Here is a 20396-nt window from a genome sequence, read left to right on the forward strand (position 1 = left end):
AATAAAATATGACCACTGCAGACACGCAACTGCAAACCCACTAGATTCTTGCTACTTGGTTTCACAATACAGCTGAAAAGTGACAGACCACTGCAAAATCCATGTATGACAACTGCCTTCTCTATTAATGCAAATGCTTTACACCAGAGTTTGAAAAACAAATGCAGTGTAGAAAAACATTTATGACAGAGCTAGAATATCTGACACTACTAGATGCTCCAAATGCAGCTTTCCTAGTTGAGGAGTCTTTTGTCCCAGCAGTTTCCCTTTCAAAATAAACATCTCTTCCTCCTAACTTTGTCTTTAGGCACCCAATTGATAACTTAACAATAGGAAACTCAAGTCTGCAAGATCCAATTTACCTGCTGTCAGATGCAACCAGTTACATTACTTCCAGTAAGTGTAAGGCACATCAGAATTTGACAAACTAAGGAGTATTTTTTTTTTTTAATTCATGAAAAGGAAGAACTAACTCAATTTGGCTAAATGCCCACTGCATATTTCTGCAGTATCTGTAGGAGAAAAGCTCATTTCCCTTGAAAAAAAGGCAGACACAATGCACAAAAAAGTAAAGTCTATATAATAAGATAATAGAGAAATAGCACTGACAGTTCATACCAATCCTTAAATGCATGAGAGAAAACAAGCCTTTCATGTTCAAGCAGCAGAGTACCATTAGTAAGTTAGATGCAGAAATTAGGACAATTATAGCTGCAAAATATAACTTCAGTACCTTGGCCTTGCCACACTTTTGATGGTATTACTAAAATCTTGTCACACGCTGCAGAAGGTTGCATCCATTTCCAAACCAAGAACTCTGCACCACCTACTCTTCGTGTCTCTGTACGAACTCTAGATTCATTTGCTGCAAGAAAGTCAACTGCTCTGTTCCAGACTTTATTCATCTTCCTCCTTAAAAATTGAAGCAAGAATTACAAAGTTAGCATTACAACAACCTGCATAGTTGACATCCAGCATGTAAGAGAAATCCAGTGCTCTTCCTCCCACCTGTGTCAATAGGAATCTCCAAAATATGACACTGTGCAATCTACTGAAATGAAGTTAATTGACCAATTTATTTTTACTGGTTTTCCCTCCTTTCAGTACTTCCAGTGAGAACGTACCTGTCCTGAGGTGGGATTAGAGAATCACGCACATGTAAAATTGGCATGTAAGGCTGCAACTCTTTATTTTCTGAACATGCCTCGCTGTGACTTCTTAGAACATCTGAGGACACCATAAAAAGAAACCAAACTGGTAACTATGTAGTTCATGCAAACATTAAGAAAGTATCAATTCTGGCAACTAACAGCTACTCTGAACATCCTTCCCAATTTCAGTAGTTAAGTTTTTTGGCATTTTGAAACATTGTTTTCTCCAAACCATTTTTAAGGCAAATTAACACACTGTGCAACCATGTATCCCAAATAACTTTGAAGTAAAGGAAGAGAGTTCTTACAGTTACTGTTGATTGGTACTTTTAAATGTTACCAAAGATGGCCATCTTTGAAAATAAAGTGCTTTCCTTCCACCTCAACAAAACTTGATTTGCCAACAAAAAAGGCAGGAACACGGTTAAAATAGAACAGTTCTGATTTCTCTACCATCTCTGTATTTATGGTGACTACCATAAATTAAAGTAATAGAACAACTTAAGTAAGAGCTTAAAAATTACAAACACAACTTACTGCAAACACTGTGGCTTCAAGCAGAAAGAGGGGATTTCAGAGCTCAGTTACGCACACTATTTTAGTAATATAATTTCTGCTCAAAGTAACTGACTAAAAAGCTGCTTTTCCTATGAAAAACTATTAAGGATGGTATTGAGAGCTACCACACATTTTTAAAGTGGATATTTTAACTAAAGTTAGCTGAAAAATCAGATACAGAAAGCAACATGTCACCATACTTCAGTAAACAAACATCACATTTATATCTTTATTCAATAGTAGGACAAAATACAACCACATCATTGGCAACTTTGTAGCCATATTGATGTAATCCACAAATCACAAGCTTTACGTCAAAAGCTTTGATTAGGTTTAAAGGATGGGGTATTAAAAAAAAAAGAAGAAAAAAAACCCACATGAATCACACATTGGACCAAGAACTCTGACAGCTTGACAAGTGACTAGTAAACGGGAAGACACATAACTGAATTAAGGCCAGTACTTTGAAAGCTTATACAAAGCTGATACAGATACATCAGACACAACTCAAGAAGCCATACCTATGATTTTCACCACCATATCATACATCTGCTTTGTTTCTTCTTCCTCTTTTGCCCAACGGTATTTCATGTAGTGTAAGACTCCCCAAACCATTGCTATACCTGCATTAACATGCATAATACTCTTTAAACAGCATTAAAGCATTGGATATTTAACAAAGTTTACAGGGCATACTTCAGAACTATACTGAACTACCTAACAAGCACTGTACGTTCCAAAGCTAGTGAAATACACTGTGCTTGCAGTCCATATTTTATACTCTAACACAGAAACACAAACTCTTCCACTTTGAAAAGCAGTTACTTCTAGAAAAAATTTCATTTTTCTAGGAACAGCTTAGTATCCCAGAACTATGATTTGAAATTTTACCCATTTTTGAACAGAAATAGTTGAACAATTATATTGGGAAAATTAGAAGTCATATTAAAAGTCACATAAACTGACAATTCAGAACATATTATGATTTTAAAATGCACAATATTTTCTAATCATAGGCAAGTCACATGCATTAGATATCCCCGTCAAAACAAATTAACTTGGGCTGCTTCAGTTCAGCTACAGATTTTTACTTATTGCAACGAAGTACTTTATACCCTTTTTCTATTATTTTTAATATTATTCCCAAAAATGACAATCTGGTTAGGAAGGTCGGCAGCATAGGTGAAAATAAAGATCTTGGTCCTTCTTCTGTGGGGCTGAAAGCAATGCTACACCTGTGATCAATTAACAATATAAGAAAATGTAACTCAAACCCACATATACACAAATTATAGTTACATGGTTTGTTTCATGTATCATTGACTCCAAGGCAATGTTAGCAGATATATCAAAGAGACTGATGGACATCATTTTAGGCCAAAATGAGTGTTAGTTAATGGCAACACATCTAACATTTATGCAGTACTTTACTTTTTACAAGGTGCCCCATAGTGACGTTAATTACGCGTGAGACATGAGGCAATTTGCTCAGCATGACTGAGACCAGTGGTTGACTTAGATACTGATTTTCATCTCCACATCCCAACTCAGTCCTCATATTGACTGTTACCAGAAAGACAGCAATCTGGGACAGACTGCATTTGATTCTTTTGGTTCATCAAAAGGGTAGTGAAGGCAGTCTCGAGTGTTCACTCATAAACATGAGATTGTTAAGAAACTGGGATAAACAATTTCTTAAATGTTCAATAAGTATGAGATGAACTCTCCATTTTCAATATTTCTATCCAGCCACATGGAAAGGAGTGAAGTATCTGTACTCAGCTGTACCCTATTTTTATGCTGCATAGTTTTCAGTATGGTTCAGAATTAAATAAACTTGGGAGGAATTTGAAACTTAATTAGAGAACTATTACGGACTAAATTAATTAGTCTTACTGAAGGATTAGATACATTTTTTTACAACACATTCTTAGAGATAAAAATTTTTGGTAATAACCATGTTGGATATCCAACTTTTCCTAACTAGGAAGATCACCTTTTCTGCAGTTACTTTTTAAAATTCCTGGAACAACAGAGAAATATCCTAAAAATTAAGGCTATCATCTTTTTACTGAACATTTTGCTTTTTCTCATCAGTTCAACATGGAACTTTTGAAAGCCACAAGATATTGCTCTGGCAGGGAAAAAGACATATTTCCCAAGGAATGAGTATGTTCAGCCGACTAAAGAAGCAGATGATAACAACAAGTGTGGAAATACAGTGGTGCAACAGAAGTGCAAATCAAACCCCAACTGAATCAAGATACCAACAGAAATGCTAAGTTTTATGGTTGAATAAAAACTTTCTCTAAACATGCTTTTCCCTGTGCACTTAGATAAATACGAGTTACAACAAAAAAAGGTTGACTGTTTTATTAACTTACCCCAAAGCAATATTGATAATCTGTGAGTTACATTAACAAATGCACGGCGAAAACGACACCTGAAAGACATCTTTGGACTAGTGGATTCCAGATACTTCACATCTGTCACGTTAGTGACATCCATCTCATTAGGGTCATTGCTGAGACACCTATTCAAAAAACGCACAGTAGTTATGAAAAAGGATACATTCTCTTAAAAGAAATTAAGTTAAGAAATAAACACCACTTACTTTATGCCAACATCTTCCCCACTATTCAAGATCCATTGTAATGATGTGTTAAGTACACTTTCATATTCTGGATCTAAATTCTGTCAAAATACAATATTAATGAGTAATTTCATAAATAACCAGGAAGTTATAATGCCAAAATAAAACTCAGATAACTGCACAGATTAGTAGTCAAAACTATGTTACTTCATTCCTGATTTTTCAGATTTTGAGTAGGTGTTCCCTGCATAAAGTAAATCTATTTATGCTAGGAGCAGTTCTCAGACTCACCAGCATCCCTCAAACTAAGGACTGTTTGAAAAGCCAAGCCACATTCACTGTTCTATTTACAACTCTAACCTAGAGCAAAAAAAAAAATTATTCAGCCACTAGGCGGCGATCACTGGAAAGCTACTCCGAGAGTAGAACTCCAACTAGATCCAAACTCCACTGGAAATGCCTCCTATAAAAGCAGCTCCATGTTCCATTCTTTTTTAAGAAGCTTGAGTAAATATAGTTTTAACTGATATTTTGAAAAAAATCCAGTGTTTGTAGATCAAGAATTGACATTATAAAGACATTGACTTTTTTCTAAAATTATTTGATATCAACTCTTAACAGGATAACATTCGCTGCTATCTGAGCTAAGGCTTTCTCCATAGCTCACCTTGCATGTTCTTTTGCAGAAAGAGAAAAGTGAAAACGGAAGTTATTGCTGTATTTGAAATTATAGTCCCCAAAAAGTTTTATTTTCATACTTCCTTTGAACCTCACATAATGTAACTGGCCTAGAATTCAAGCATAAGTACTTAAGAAAAGACAGTGATGGTTTTATTTTACCTTTGAGATTGAAGTACTGAAAATTTTATCACTGAACACAGAAATTCTGCATAGCAACTGTAGGGTTAAATAAGACTTCCTACAAAGCAACAAATTTTCCTATTAAATTTGAGCTTCCTAGCAGAGCTAAAACAGTTATGGTAACAGCTGTCATTCTTTCAGCTTAACGGATAGGCAAGACAATCAGCTCTAGGGCATCACCTTAATTTTTTCCACAATGCATTGGTTTTAACAGATGTAGATTATTATTGCCAAACCATAAACCAGTGTTAGCAGCTTCTTCGGGATGCTCTAAAGAATTGCCCCTTTTTGTCTACTATGTAAAGGTTTGCCAAAATGTAAATTTTCTATGCATTTGTATATTAAATACATCAGCTTAGCTCCTCCCCATCCAATCAAAGAAATCTTAGGCTCTCTGCCTCTTAAAAGCTTCAAGTAGTTTTTCACTGAAGGGTACACCAGCATGGGCTAAAATAAACCCTACAGCTGGCAAGACAAGGAAAGAGTCATCTTTTATTTGGGGAGTGAGGCAGGGGAATGACAGAGAGTGGGATTTCATAGTACTGCACAGTGATCAAATTAACAAAAAGGCCTTTTTTTGACCATTTCTATTTAAAGCATCAATGAATGGCCTCTCCAAACAGCTGCTGCCTGTCAGGCTCCTTGCACAGATCTACACATCAACCTTTCTGCACAAAAAAAGGAAAACAGTATCCTTTTCCACTAAGTCTCAAAAACCAGTATTTCTGGAGAAGCTTCTAGATATTTGAGTTTTATACATTTATTATTTTCATATTGGTCAACTATTTCCATCAATCCAAATCATGTCCTGGTGTTTTAATGAAAGAGAAAAAAGCCCTGCATGTCATTGAAGCACTACTAGCTACACTTTCATTGTTTCATTTCATTAAGCCAGTTTCTTTCACCCTCCCTCTCCTCAAATGCTCACTACATCCCCAAAAAAAAAATCACATGTAGCATGTGTTAAAGTCATCAATTCCAAACATTTCCAAATAATATTCAATACTAAGTCAAATTTTAGTCAATACATTGGACATGAAACCAGGCCTTACAATTTGTAACTTATACAAATCTTCTATACAACCAATGAAAAATACCTCATTTGCTTACTTTTAAATATGCAGCTGCCTCCTGGACGGTAAGGTTTCTCTGAACAGAGCTGCCACATTCATGTTCCCCTGGTAAAATGAAAACTTTTATTTTGATCTATTTATTACTCCATTATATAAAATAAAATCACCTAAACACAAGCTTATGGTTAACAAAATTTACACAAGCAGCAATAGCAGGACAGTAATTCTCAGAGGTTCCACTGAATATATGGGAAAATCTCTGCATGAATTTCTCCTTCAAAAGAAGTTAAGAAACCCCGATGATTTTCAGAGCTAATCATATGTACAGATCACATCAATACAACCTCATGTACTGCTCAGAAAGTGTATTTTGGTATTTACACCAAAAGCAGAACAATAGGTAGCATGAAGAACTATCAGAAGGATATTACCATAAAAGTTGCTGTACCCTGACTCAGCTTCCAGATAATTTCCTTTAACTCTGAAACCTGCATTATCTTTTATAGAGACCAAGTTCCAGCTGCAATACATCCACAGGATTTCAGGCACTATGAAGTCACTACATTTTAGATTGGCCAAAGTTATTCTGGTAACTCATTGCTTCCCTGCACATGCACAAAATCCCACTATGGCTTGAAACGGGTGCTTTTACCATCTCCTAGTGGTTTTGGAATGTGTGCAGAGGTAGCCAGGAAGTAAGACTTATATGCACAGTCAGTCCTCAGAGCAATGTGCCATCATCTCCCTGGTTTTCTTTGCTAAACTAAATGTACATGATTCATGCAACAAAAAAAAGTAGTCGAAGTAGTGACACTCATATCAACAGAAAGCCATACAGAAAAGGGAAAGGTCTAACACCAGTTTTTCATCTATCACTAGGCCATCATTTCTGAAGAACTGTCAGTAGTGGCAAGTCACTTTTTTTCCTGGTATTTCTTAAAAAAACCCCTAAATCTTGGCATCTGTAGCTATGCTTTTACTGTGCCAAAACAATAAAATAGGAAACAACAGACCCAGTCTTTCACTGGCTCAGGGTTATGCCTGCCTTACCTTCTTGAATCTATGCCAAGCTGTACTATTTCTAAAGCTATAGCAAGGCTAAGAAAACTTAAGATACTTGTGCTTATATAAAATGTCAACCTTCACTTACGTTGGAATATAATTTAAGAGCACCATCAAGTATTAATTCCCTACACAAAACATTCAAGGCAATGTGAGCAAAAGTTAGGAAACACTAGCAGGTTATGGAGAAGCACCTTCATGCATCATTCATTCGGAGTTCCAAAGAAATATGTTCCTATGAAGCCAAAGTCTTCAGATTGCTGAAGTTTTGTTCAGTACACTTCAAGAGATTTAAGAGAATTTGGCCTTGCAAGCATATTAGCATAAAGGGATGCTGTTACTGTTGGGACATAGAGAAACAGAAACAGCATTTTTAAGAGTGTTCATATGCTAACTGGCCTAGAAGTGCTGCTGGAACTAAGCCCGTGTGCATGCATGTATTTTCAATCAAGTGCTGAGCAGAAAACTTAAAGATGTCTCACTTGAAAATTAACATGCAACGTCTAAGACTTTCAAAGTGCCTGACTCTACTGTAAAAACAAAACTAGACAGATCACTGCTGAAAATGGACACCACTTTCACAAAAACCCACTCTAATTTTAGAACTCAGCACCTGAATTGGAGTTATGGGCTTTTCTTGTATATAATTTAGGCAGACTTTCTTTTTGTACAGCATAAACTGTACAGCCTGTAAATTTACATGTGTAATCATCAGTGATTTCATGTTTCAAGATTAGCAGACTTGGAATAACTGTATCTCATACTCATACAGTCTCTGGTGTAAACATATTGTTTTAAATCTAGAACTGATGGAATAAATACAACAAACCCAAAACATATCTCTGTAAAAGCCATATGTACAATTTCCATCAGCTATTAAGTTGTACGATATAAGCAAGTCTGACAGGTATTCCTGCGTTTAAGCTTTTTCCTTTGTTTGGTAAGACTTGAAGTCTTTCTAGGGTCTTTTTTCAATACAGAGAAAGTATGTCAGTCATACTTTGAACAAAACAGCTTGTGAGAAAAGGGGGATGAGACCCTTCTGCTAATAAGCTTTTCTCTGGTTGTTCTTTTAATTATCTAGATAAGCAGAAAAGCCCATTTTTTAAATAAAAGAGAAAGAATAAAAAGGGTGAGGTTAATACACAGATGAGAAAACAAACCAAACACAAGGAGGAGACAGATTGTGAAAAACATGAATTTTTAAAAACAGGTTGCAGGATTCATGTTGGATTTTCTACCTTTTGAGACACAGCATTTACCTTTTACAACATGACAGAAGCTCCCTTAGATAGGGGACTACTCAATTACTTTAGTAGTTTTAATGCTAATCTTATTTGCCTTCTTCCAAGAATTACGTTTACACAGCATGCAGCCAGCACACTGACTTCACAGCTTCTGGTCTCATCTTCAGAAACCAGCTTCCTCTCAGTCCTGCTGCTGTAATTTTTTTCAAACTCTATTCCCTCTGAACAAGTTTAACTGTTAAAAATACCTTTGCTGCCTGGGATCCGACAATGTCTAAGGCCCATTAGTTCAAATTTCCCTCAAGCAATACTGGGGCAGGGGGGAGAGGAATAAAAACCACCTTCATCTTGTCTCCCACTCTCAAAAAAAGTAAGCTAATCAGAGTTACAGAGTTTCAGTCTTGTACAAAAAGCTATTGGAGACGCAGTTTCTCATTCCAACACATCTATTGCTGAGAACCATTTAACAGCTTTCTTCTGAGAAACTCATGAATTTGAAAGCTTGCAGAAAGTTAGGCATTTCACAAGTCAGACAACCTTCTGTTTTACTGCAACAGCAGGATATTCCTACATGCCATTTCAGTCACCGCGTTAGCTAATAGTGCAAATGAAGGCTTACTTTGAATAACTTTGGTGCAATCATTAACCACTTGGCCTGGAAACCCACTTTCCATAGACTGAGCCAAAAATGTTTCCCAACTGTTCCATTTGAGGCCCTATATTCAGGAATAAAACTGAAGCACAGGCAAAAAAAACTTTACACAAGTCTGCTGCAAGATACATCTGAGCTCTTTGTAAAAACTGCCCCCTGTTATAATGTCTGCTGCGAGCTTACAGAAAGCACAGATCTTCGTGCTTAACCTGTCCTTGGGCACTGATCACTGATTTCAAGTGCAATCAAAGAACCTTTCTATATGCTTTTGTAGGGAGGCAAAAAGTAGCACATCCCAGCAAGCATCATAAAACTACCCTTTAGCTTATGTTAGTGTCCTTGGCAAGCCATTTAAGAAGTCAAGTTATTCTAGAAGTACTACCAAAAGGCAACTAAAGCTTCAGTTCTAAAGAAATATTTATTATGTCTCAACTGCTTCTAATACAGAAACCAAGTCAGATCTCCTTTTCCATGCAGGCTAGAATACTTAAAACTGACTTTCATTTACGCATTTAACTTGGGAGCTGCAGCATATACAGGCAACAGAAATATTCAAAACTTTGAAGTATTTGCTTTACACTGTAAATAATTTTCCCATTTGGTAGCAAAATACAGCGGAAATCTAGAATTTCAAGGAAGATGTGGATTTAGCACAGATCTCTATCTTATAGCTTGATGTGATATTAGACACCAATACAAACTGCAAGCAGTATACAAGACACTTGTTTAGTAGGTCTAGTGTTTTCAAGTTACTTGCAGCAGAACACTGAAGTGGGGAGCTCAAAAAAAGCAGAAGCAGACCAAGAGCAAGAGCAAGTAAGAATGCCCAATCTCCCAAAGGCAAATTCAACAGCTGAGAAACACTGCAGAACACCAGAACTTGCTAAATAGTTGTTCAATAGCCGGTTGGAAACAGCACAGTATCAATTACCTGAAAAACCAATAATTAAGGAGAGTGACAGAACAGAGAGCCTGTGACAGCCATCCGATACAGTAGCTGACACTTGAAATTCATATTAAGTAACATTAGGTATTTTGCCAGGATTTTCTTCCAGCCATGGATTTATCAGTAAGCCTTATTACATATAAAAGCCTAATTCACCCCTGCATCTCAAGGACCTGTGAAAAGAAGGAAACTGTCTAAATCTGATAGACCGTCACACTGAAAAATGCCAAGCAAAAGAAACTGTTAACTAAAAAAACCCTTTATCTATAAGAAAGGGTCATGTCCATGGGTAGCTGGTTGCTTCTTGTGAATACAGTGGTTAGATTTATTCACTTTGCAAGTCTGACTGAAAATGGATGTGATCTATTGAAGTCTCTCCATGAAAGACCAAGATATCCAGTAATTAACATACGCTGAAATAACTCTAATTTTAAAAAGCAGATATTTTGGTTTAGCAGAAAGTGTTCTGAAATATATACTGTCTAGAAAAAGTTGCTGTTTTGAAGAATGGCTAAACCATTCAAGACAAGAACACAGACACACAAGCTTCAACTCAAGGGAGAAGCATTATCTGCTCATCCAGTTCTGCGTTTCCTGTAAGGCAGACATTACTCACTGTAGGTTTGGCAGACTAATAATTCTGAGAACAGTGATGCATTAAAAGCAACCTGATTTTATACAGGATATTTAAATAATTTGACATCGTATCACAGCACCACAGTCCAGAATAGGTATCTACAGTTGGAACATGGTATATTAAGTCAAAATTAATAAACTGTTACTCTGACATTTTCTTCCTTCAAAAAACCTCATGTTCTACCTTCTAAAATAAAAGCCCCATCACTTGCTCTCCATTTGAAGTTGATAAGGCAAGAAACTGTATCAGAAAAAATAATGTCTGTTTTATTAAACAGAGCTAGAAACCAAATTTTGAGGGGACCATCTTTATGGCAGTCAAGATGTTGAATAAAGCTTAACAGAACAGACTACTTCAAGTTTCCAGCCTGCCTTTTTAATATTAATAGTTATAACATGAACAAATGATTCATAGCCAAGTATGAAATGAGAGAAACTTTTCCAAGTATGTGACAGAGAGACCTGAAAAGCACCACTCTGAGTAAAACTATATTCCTTAACTTCTCTTTTGAAGTGGTGCACTGTGCACAAGATCAACACTCTTAAATCCTGCATCTCCCTTGCAGCGTTCTCTGTTTTATGCCTTTTAAACTGCTTCCAGATACTGCTCCAGGCCTACATCCATTTGGTATTCAAAAATGGATGGCAGACGTCTTCCTCTCATACCTTAAAAAACTTGGCATTGCGGAAAATTTCTGTCTAAATAAAGATTAGGTCCTTCTTCAGACTGTATGAAAGCTACTTTGCTGAGCAACCAGGTAATCTCACAATACAGCTCCAGTCTGGAGTACCACCTCACCAGAAGGGATAGTTATATTTTTTGAAAGGAAGCTTTTGAAGATCCTCCTGGCCAGAAATAGACTAATAGACTAATACATCTTTGAGACCTGGTGAAGCAAGCAGCTATCTTGGAGCATATAAATTCTTTCTCATAAGGCAGACAGGTAAATATTTGTATACATCTATGCGCACTGAAGTAAGCCCCAGCTAATAAAGAAAACTCCCTTTCTTTCACGGATGTAGAAATTAGGTGCAAACCTTTTCATCCATGCATTGTTTACTGTATGGCCCCTGGAGGGCCAGATGACACACTGAACAAACAGCAAACTGTTACAGTCTTCAAAAGACAGAGGGAAGCAGCGTGACAATGATCTAAGCAATGAAAAGCAACAATCACCTTGAGTGCTCAGCTATAGCATGGTCTATGTCAGAAGACAAAGACGATTAAGAAACTGGAGCATCTCTCTTATGAGGAAAGACTGAGGGAGCTGGACCTGTTTGGCCACAAGAAGAGACAACTGAGAAGGGACCTCATCAATGTCTGTAATTATCTGAAGGGAGGATGTCAAGATGATGGAGCTGGGCTCTTCCTGGTGGTACCCAGCAACAGGACAAGAGGCAATGGTCAGAGACTGATGCATAGAAGTTCCACCTGAACACGAGGAAGAACTTCTTTACTGTGTGGGTGACCATGCACTGGAACAGATTGTCCAGAGAGCTTGTGGAATCTCCCTCGCTGGAGATATTCAAGAACTGTCTGAATGCAATCCTGTGCAATATGCTGTGGGATTACCCTGTTTGAGCATGGAGGTTGGGCCAGATGACCCACTGCGGCCCCTTCCAACCTTGCCCATTCTGTGATTCGCCAATGCAAACAAACCAAAATGTGTGGGGTTTGTCCAAACACCTATTTTATTCACTGCAGACACTGTAAATACAGTGGAAACAAAATGTTTCTGCAGGAAGATAGGTTACTGTTGCAATTTAAAGAGTGTTACAGAGCTACTCAAATTTCTCACACATTTCCTATACAGACTTGACATGTTACGTTGTCAGCTTCGTATCTGACACAGAGTTGTTTCCACATTTTTTCATGTTTGACATAATAATGGAATAGCCTTCTTCGTAAAACTTGCTGATGCAAAACAAATAGTTGGCACAAAGACCAGTAAGACCTCCTAAACACATTATGGGTGAAATACGCAAGGATGATAAAAACAGCTTAATAGCCATGACACAGACTCAGCTGTAACTCTCATTCACCAGATGCCAAAGACATAATCACAGTCTTAACTTCACCATTTCCTGTGATGCGTAAGTACGTGTGCAGTTTAAAGCTGCATTCATTACGACTCTAGATAAAACCACCCTATTTTTTACTTTGAATATTCAATAATACTAGCCCTAAACACCAACTCTGACACATTACTATAAGCAGCACTTTTCATTACTATATAACTCATATGCTTAAGCTGGACCATTTTGTCTAACAAGGCAATCTTGTTCAACCACTACTGTTTACTTTATTAGTAACCATCTTATCACTGTTGCAAAATATTTTGGTTTTCACCATAGTGAATTAATGACCTTTAAAAAATACACATAGTCCTCTTCATATATAGCAAATTTAATTTAAGCCTTTTAACAAAATCAGATTAATAAAGCATTAAGACACTGGATCAAAAAACACACAGGATCACAATATTCAAGAGCCTATCCCATTAATAAATATTGCAACAAAAGGTGCTACACTGGTGGAAAAAGACAGTGTAAGTGAACCAGAAACAGGATTTTGAGTTTCCCAAAATGGAACTCTAAATGGCTATCAGGGACCCAGTTGTTGCAAATCACTATCTGAGCATGGACTTTTTTTGTAGCTGTTGCCATAACACTACATCAAAATATTTTTTAAGTGTTACCTGCTACTTGTGCCAATTTATCATGAAGTGCATACAAGCTCTTCATCATGAGACTTATTTCACCTTCCTAGAATGAGAAAAACATATTTATATTAAAACAAGCACTAGTACAGATGTATTTTTTCCATTTATCCTCAAAATCTTCATATACCATGAGGAAAAAAACAGGGTTTACACATACAGGTAGAAAGCTGTAATGTCTCACACATCAATAATGATGCAGGCAATAGATTTTGAATCCAAGTATTCACTGCATTGAGTTTTCATATCTTGATGGAAGCTAAACTAGATTGCAACTTGGACTCTGACAGATCTGCCAGTAAAAACCAACAGACTCTCAGTAGTATGACTCTCAGTAGTATTTTGATACTACAGAGAGATTAGTGAAATGACTCAGAAGAAGAATCTTTTGTTTGCGGTGGTTTTTGATAGCTACTAGGTAAAAATAAGTTTTATTTTTTATAAATGTGCAGTGACATTTCATACAAGCCATGCTAAAGTGCCATTTGGTCACATTCCAGCATAAAATTCAGAGGAAAGGAAGGTTTTTGTTGTCTACCTTCAAACTACAGTAATTTAATTTAAGAAACAAACAAACAAACCACTCCCACCAAACAAAAAGCCGAAACAAAGCATACCAGAAAGCTGTGGACTACCTTGTTGATACTTCCTACATCCGCCATAATACAAAAAGGCCTAATTCCCAAAACAAGCATGAATATAATTGCCACTTACAGAGGAGTTAAACTTATCAAGATATCGAGCAATTTTCTTTAAATATATCCAGGACCATTTTATAGTAGAAGGAATTACTCAAAATATAAAGACAACATGCAATTCCATACACATACAATTCCATACACTAAAGGGTATTCTGAAATGTTAAAGTTTTATCAAATGGCTAAGACTAGAGCCTTCATTCAAAAAAATACGCCAAAAAAAAAATTTTCCAGTTCGTGCACATGCTGATTATGGGCATTTTGAAAAACAACTAACTATATTAAGCGTAATTCCTTGATGCACCAGGACTATTGACATAATTTTAAAATGTGAATAGTCCAAGTCTTTTCTGTAAAATTGCTACCAATTTCATTGATCAAACAATGGACAAATTATTTCCCATCAGCAATACCAATAATCACCAGCATCACCTCTCCCTATTTTGGTACTACAAAACCATTGCTGAGATTAAGTTGATGTAGCTGATACTCCTCAGAAACCTAAACAATCTTATTAACTCATTTCCTGGCTGGAAAATACTGTGAATGGCAGAAGAGAAAAATCAGTCCTCCAGCACAGACACACACCACCAGCAGCACTTCAAGTTCCTCTTATTTGCCAGTAGACTTCACTGCGTATTAGACTACACTAATAGCTACACTTAGATGAACATGTGAAATATTACTGTGACCATTTTTTTTTCTAGTTAACAGTTGGATCACATTAAAAAAGGAACTGAACAGTATAATCTTTGTAGCTAACAAACAATCAAGCATGCAACAGTATTACTATGGAACAGTGTAGTAGAAACAGGAGAAAGTAACATACAGAATAGGTTCTCAGGCTGAGTGTGCACGAATTGCATTCCCTCTGCACTAGTGAAGTCATTTTGAAAGAATCCCCAGAATTTACCTCAAGAAATTTAATTTGTTCAAGACATTCAGAAACATTTTCTAGCCAAGGCCATCTGCTTAATACGCAATTATTCACTTTTCGAGAGTTCAATCCTAGACACAAAAAACCACCAATCCACCAAACAAAAAAAACAAATCCCAAACAGCAAACCAAAAAAATGCCCCCCCAAATCCTCCACAATTATCTTGCAATACTTGCTTATATATGCCTAGCAAAAGCAGATCACTATGTTTACAATTCAAGTCAGAAGAGAGAACAACCTGAATGCATGCTGCACAACTAAGAATAACACAGACAGCTTCAATGGTGACATCTCAAAAATGGTTAGCCTGATATTTCAGACCAAAAAGTGAATATAGGAATAAGTAACAAAATGGAATCAAAGCAAAAAAGACATATTTTTAAATCCATTTTGAAGGACTTTAACCCTTGCTCTTTTATAGCACTAAATAAGATCCTGGGGTTTCATGTCAATCATCTCTTACCAGCTGTGCTTTCAAGGTTGAGAAGCCAAATGGTAACAGTAAGTAAAAAAACTGCTAAACTTAGTCTCAAAATTTACAACACTTTTTTTCTTTTTACAACACAAATGATATACTATTTTCATTGTGTATGAAGAAACCAACATGCCTCAGCCAAATCTTGTAATCCTATTTATATTGCCCAAGATGAAAAAAAAAATTAAAACATCAGTTACAAGAAGTGCATTTACTTCCTGCCAATTATACTAAAACTACATCCTTCTGAACAGATCTAGATTGTTTTTATACAATCATGTGACAGATTAAAATCTCAATGTTAAGTGCTTTTACTTACTTGTATTTTTTGGAGTTCTTCACTAAAGGGATCCTTGACTGTCAAAAAAAAAAAAAAAAAAATTTAATTCACTCCAGGTTCTGCAAATACTAAAAAAGTATACCAACATTGCAGCTTTATGACAACACTGTAATAGTTAGATAAAAACAAGGTCCATAATAAGACAAATAACAAAGAGACATCTATTAACCTTTGCCCTAACTCTGTATTTATTAATGCAGTATAGTAGCATTTAGGTTAAAGCAGAATTTTATATGTCAACAAATTTCACAGCTATTTGCCAAACTCTTAATAACTCAATTGCATTGAAATAATTTGAAGGTTTTACATTTTAGTGGACAGCTTAAAAAAGGAAAATCACTTTTTTACTAACCACTAATACATACAACAAAGCTCTACAACTCAGCATTTTCTTTTAACAAGAGTGAGACGACACACTGAAAGCTCATGCACTCCCATGCATATAGGTATCCACAACACATCAAGAGCTGCCCATCCAAGAGTAGACTGATGGACAATATCTTGATTTCTGAAACACAACCATGCTTAAACGGATCAGTTAATTTAGTTATAAATGGAAAATATAAGAGAAATATAAAGGTTGACATATTAGATCAAATTCATGGCAAGATTTCTCATTTAGGAGAAATGGAGGATACAAAAGAAACTAAGGACCAACTTATAAAACAGGGTCTCCAACCTTAGTCAAGCGTAAGTGAATAGGGATAAGAAACAACAACAAAAATTATTTTGTAAGAAAAAAATTAATTATTTGTAAAAGAATGTGATTTTTTTTAACCGCATGAACTTCAGTAGCATTCTTGTCAGCAAATGTTGATCTGCTTCACCTTAGTTTTGAAAGGAAGTTTGAAGTAGGAAGAATTACCATTTTTTTGCTCCTACATGTAGCAATGGTAAGGTTCACATTCCTATGGTTACAACCAACAAATGATGTATAAAGCAGCAGGACAGTGAAAATGCTTTCGGAATGAAGACAGCTTGAATCTCTGTAACTTTGCAAACAAGTTTATCCATGTGCCTGAGCTCAGAAAAGAATTAAGCATGTTACCTACCCAATAAGCCCTTCAGCTTCTTCTGATACAGTATATGGAAAAAAAAACCCTAACCAAACCAAAACCACCCAAGGACTGGTTTTCACATACATCCAAATACTTGATTCAGATGTAAGATTAACTAAAGTTCATAGAAGCAGATGTTGAAGACTCTTGCAAACCAAGCCCTACAGCACTTCATGATTTCATTCTATAGGTCCAAATTTGCAGACGTTGCCTACTGGATTATCAAGCTACCAACTTTAAAAAGTCTTACGTATTTCATTCATTAACTCAATAAAACATGCCCAGTACACTAAACTTTCAATCTCAATAGCCTAAAATAGGATGAGAAACACCAGGTTGATCGTTAAGTTATCCAGACAAGGATAATTATGGACTCCAAGGTCAATCTCATTAAGCATACATGAAATCTTGATTCAGTAGTGCTCTTTGATTGGAAAGGGGATGCAAACACGAGACAGAAGAGTGCATAGATTTCATATTTTATGTCATGACTAACATATTTTAGCACTGATGAAAGTCATGAAACAAACACATATGCAACATTTCCGTGCCTGCAAAGATGCAAACTGCGAACTGTCACCTGAAACTCTAGATATGCTAGGGCAGTCCAGCAATTAAGTGGAGGCCATGGTGGTGGTTAGACTTTTCCAGCATCACAATCCCAGTGTAAAATCAATCTCGCATTTGGGCAACTTCATATTTACATAAATATTAACACCTTGAATTTATGAAGCAAGCCAGATGATGTGTCAATGTTTGCCTCTCCTTCACAAATACGTACTGGTTACCGTGACCAAGAATATTGACCACCTCTTCAAAATTACTTATCACAAAAATTTAACAATCTTTGTAATTCCTTATTTTAACTCACACTATAGGATTTCCATTAAATCCCTCTGAAGTTAGTGATTTTAGGGCAAGTTAACCAATAACTGAAGTACATTTTATGTATGATACTATTTAGTTTAGGATGACTGATGCCTTAAGAGGCAAGTATGCTAAATGCAACTGCTGCAATTTATCAGCTGCATATGCAATTACAACTGTTAATCAATCTGCACTTACTTACCACATAACCTCAATTCACTTGAGTTAATAAGGCCACTCCTTAACTTCTTCAGTAATTCCTCTTCTGAATCCACCCTTTTTTTCTTTTGTCCAGAACCTAAGCTCTTACCAAATCCTCCCATGTGCTCCAGTCACAGATGTAAAGTTTTCACCTACTCCAACATGTCTAAGCTATTTCAAAATATTACATCAGCATTCTTGGTTCAAAAGCTTTCTTGACAGTTCTTAGAATATGTAACTATATTTGAAAGAGTGGTAAATTCGCATTCTACCAAACTAAACATTAAATTAAGAACTAATTACTAATACAAGATTTTTATCTGAACATATACTTCCAAGGCTCCTCCTCAAAAAGGGTTTGAGACCTCTATGATGCAACAATTGCCAGCTTTGAAAACAGTCCTTCTATCAAGCTCACATTCTAACGGGGTTCAAAGAACAAATTATCATCTACTTATACTACAAAGGTAAAACATGTATCCTTGTATCAGAGGAGAGAGGGAGTAAAAAGACTATTCAGCCCTTCCATAATATTCATGCCTTCACTTCATTCCTTAGTCTTCCAAATTAGAGTCCTCTTTCTCCGTGCTATAAAAGCCACCTCTGAACCTTCCGGCAGCTCTATGTTCCTCCTAACATTTTTAAGGAAACATTTTTAACAGAACCATTGTAATGCCATAATCTATTTCTGAATGTACAGATAATTTGATGTAATAGATGAAAAAGCAAAATTCCAATGCAACTTTAAGGAGCTGTAAAGCTGCAGCTGCAGAAACGAGAATGACCCCAATTAACCCATCAGCACCTTGTTTGTGATGACACAAAGCATCAAGTACCATTCACCCAAAGCATTCAGACTGTGCACTACAACATACACTTCCAAGTTAGCAGCTTCTGCAGAAGCAAGAATGTTCCTCCCTGCAAAGTACTTTTCTCCTCCTCATCCACCATGCCACAAGCAGACTAACCCCAAAACAGAAGTAGTAATATTTCCAAAATCTGCCTTGCAAAGGTGTGTTCAGTAAGCAGAAAACCTAATGCTTTCTATTAGATTCTTTTTCTTCTTAAAACAAATACATTAGCTGGATAATGTGCTGCTACCACACAATATTAGAAGCACTGCTATCAGAAATGGGCCTTTAGCCCAGCCCTTTTCTGCATGACCTCAGAAACAAATTTTCAATAATTTTACAACCCAAGTATTTTCAATGTCAGCTAACAGATCTGTAACTTTTTCTAAGTCTGGGATCAAGGTCTGACTTCACCCAGTGACACACCATGTATCTGTCAAGAGTAATTCCAAAACATTGCCTCTCAGAACTCCTAAAACTTAAAATGCCAGAAAAACAGCAAACAAGTTATTGCAGGAAATGTTATTCCAGAGCTCCATATTTCAAACTTCTTAAATAAAATAATCCTGCCTTTATTTTCCTCTCTGCAATTATTTAATGCTCAAAACAGACAAGCAGTTTTGCATGATCTTCCATCTCCATATTGCTCCAATTCAGGTAGAAACCACTTCCAACCAGTAGGTTAAATCTCTCTGCTTTTATACTAAGACACCAAATCATACAGCAATTCCTTCATTACAGATCATCTTTGTGTGCTTTGGAAATGGTTTTTGTCTTTTGAAATGAGTACCCCATTATAGTTGGAATAGTCCTTGGCCCTGTACATTTTGAAGAGCAGCATAATGTGCCACAAGGATTAGTGAATTCTACAAACCACTGAACCTTTCCTTAATATCTAGTCACTTTTTCAACTGGTTCAGTTTAAAGCACTTTTATTGATAATTTTTTCCCCAATGTAATTTTAATTCATTCTGTAAGTGATATAACGATTGACAACATAACCAACAACTTCACGCTGGTTACTTTTTTTGACAAAGCCCTCCTCCAAAAGAAGTAAAATAATCAATATTCAAACGCATTTTCTATCAGCCCTGAAAATAAAAGTCTTCATTATTTTAGGTAAAAGGGTATGATATACCAGAATTTCTCTTTGGAGTTTTTCACTGCTTCTTTAAAAAAAAAAAAAGCCCAACAAATCACAACAAAATAACCCTCTCCTTTGTTTAGCTGTATCAAAGGTTCCAATCTACTCCTGCCTATTTAAACACTGGTTAGAATAGATCTGAATGTTGAAAGATGCTCCCGTGAGTCATGCCAATTTCATCCATATTTAAGAAGAGACAAATGTATTGGGAAAGCTTCTCATCAGATTATTCAGTTTCATTTGAATAATACCATTATTTTCATTCTGGTACTTGTATTACTGATCAAAAACCTAGAAATTATAAAAGCTGTCAGTTCTTAAGATT

The 20396-nt window shown here is 36.1% G+C and overlaps 1 protein-coding gene across 1 annotated transcript in view; it reads right to left on the bottom strand.

Moving 5' to 3' along the window:
* LEMD3 (LEM domain containing 3) overlaps positions 1 to 20396 on the bottom strand; it is a 43561-nt gene that overhangs the window by 11317 nt on the left and 11848 nt on the right. Inside the window, exons 2-9 of the mRNA XM_032105169.1 lie at positions 15930 to 15967; positions 13479 to 13545; positions 6274 to 6341; positions 4324 to 4403; positions 4094 to 4242; positions 2231 to 2332; positions 1125 to 1227; positions 734 to 912 (exon numbers count right to left, since the gene is read on the bottom strand). Of these exons, the coding sequence (XP_031961060.1) occupies positions 734 to 912; positions 1125 to 1227; positions 2231 to 2332; positions 4094 to 4242; positions 4324 to 4403; positions 6274 to 6341; positions 13479 to 13545; positions 15930 to 15967 (786 nt within the window). The remainder of the gene's footprint in view (positions 1 to 733; positions 913 to 1124; positions 1228 to 2230; positions 2333 to 4093; positions 4243 to 4323; positions 4404 to 6273; positions 6342 to 13478; positions 13546 to 15929; positions 15968 to 20396) is intronic.

Source organism: Corvus moneduloides, chromosome 4 (assembly GCF_009650955.1).
Source record: "Corvus moneduloides isolate bCorMon1 chromosome 4, bCorMon1.pri, whole genome shotgun sequence".
NCBI lineage: Eukaryota > Metazoa > Chordata > Aves > Passeriformes > Corvidae > Corvus > Corvus moneduloides.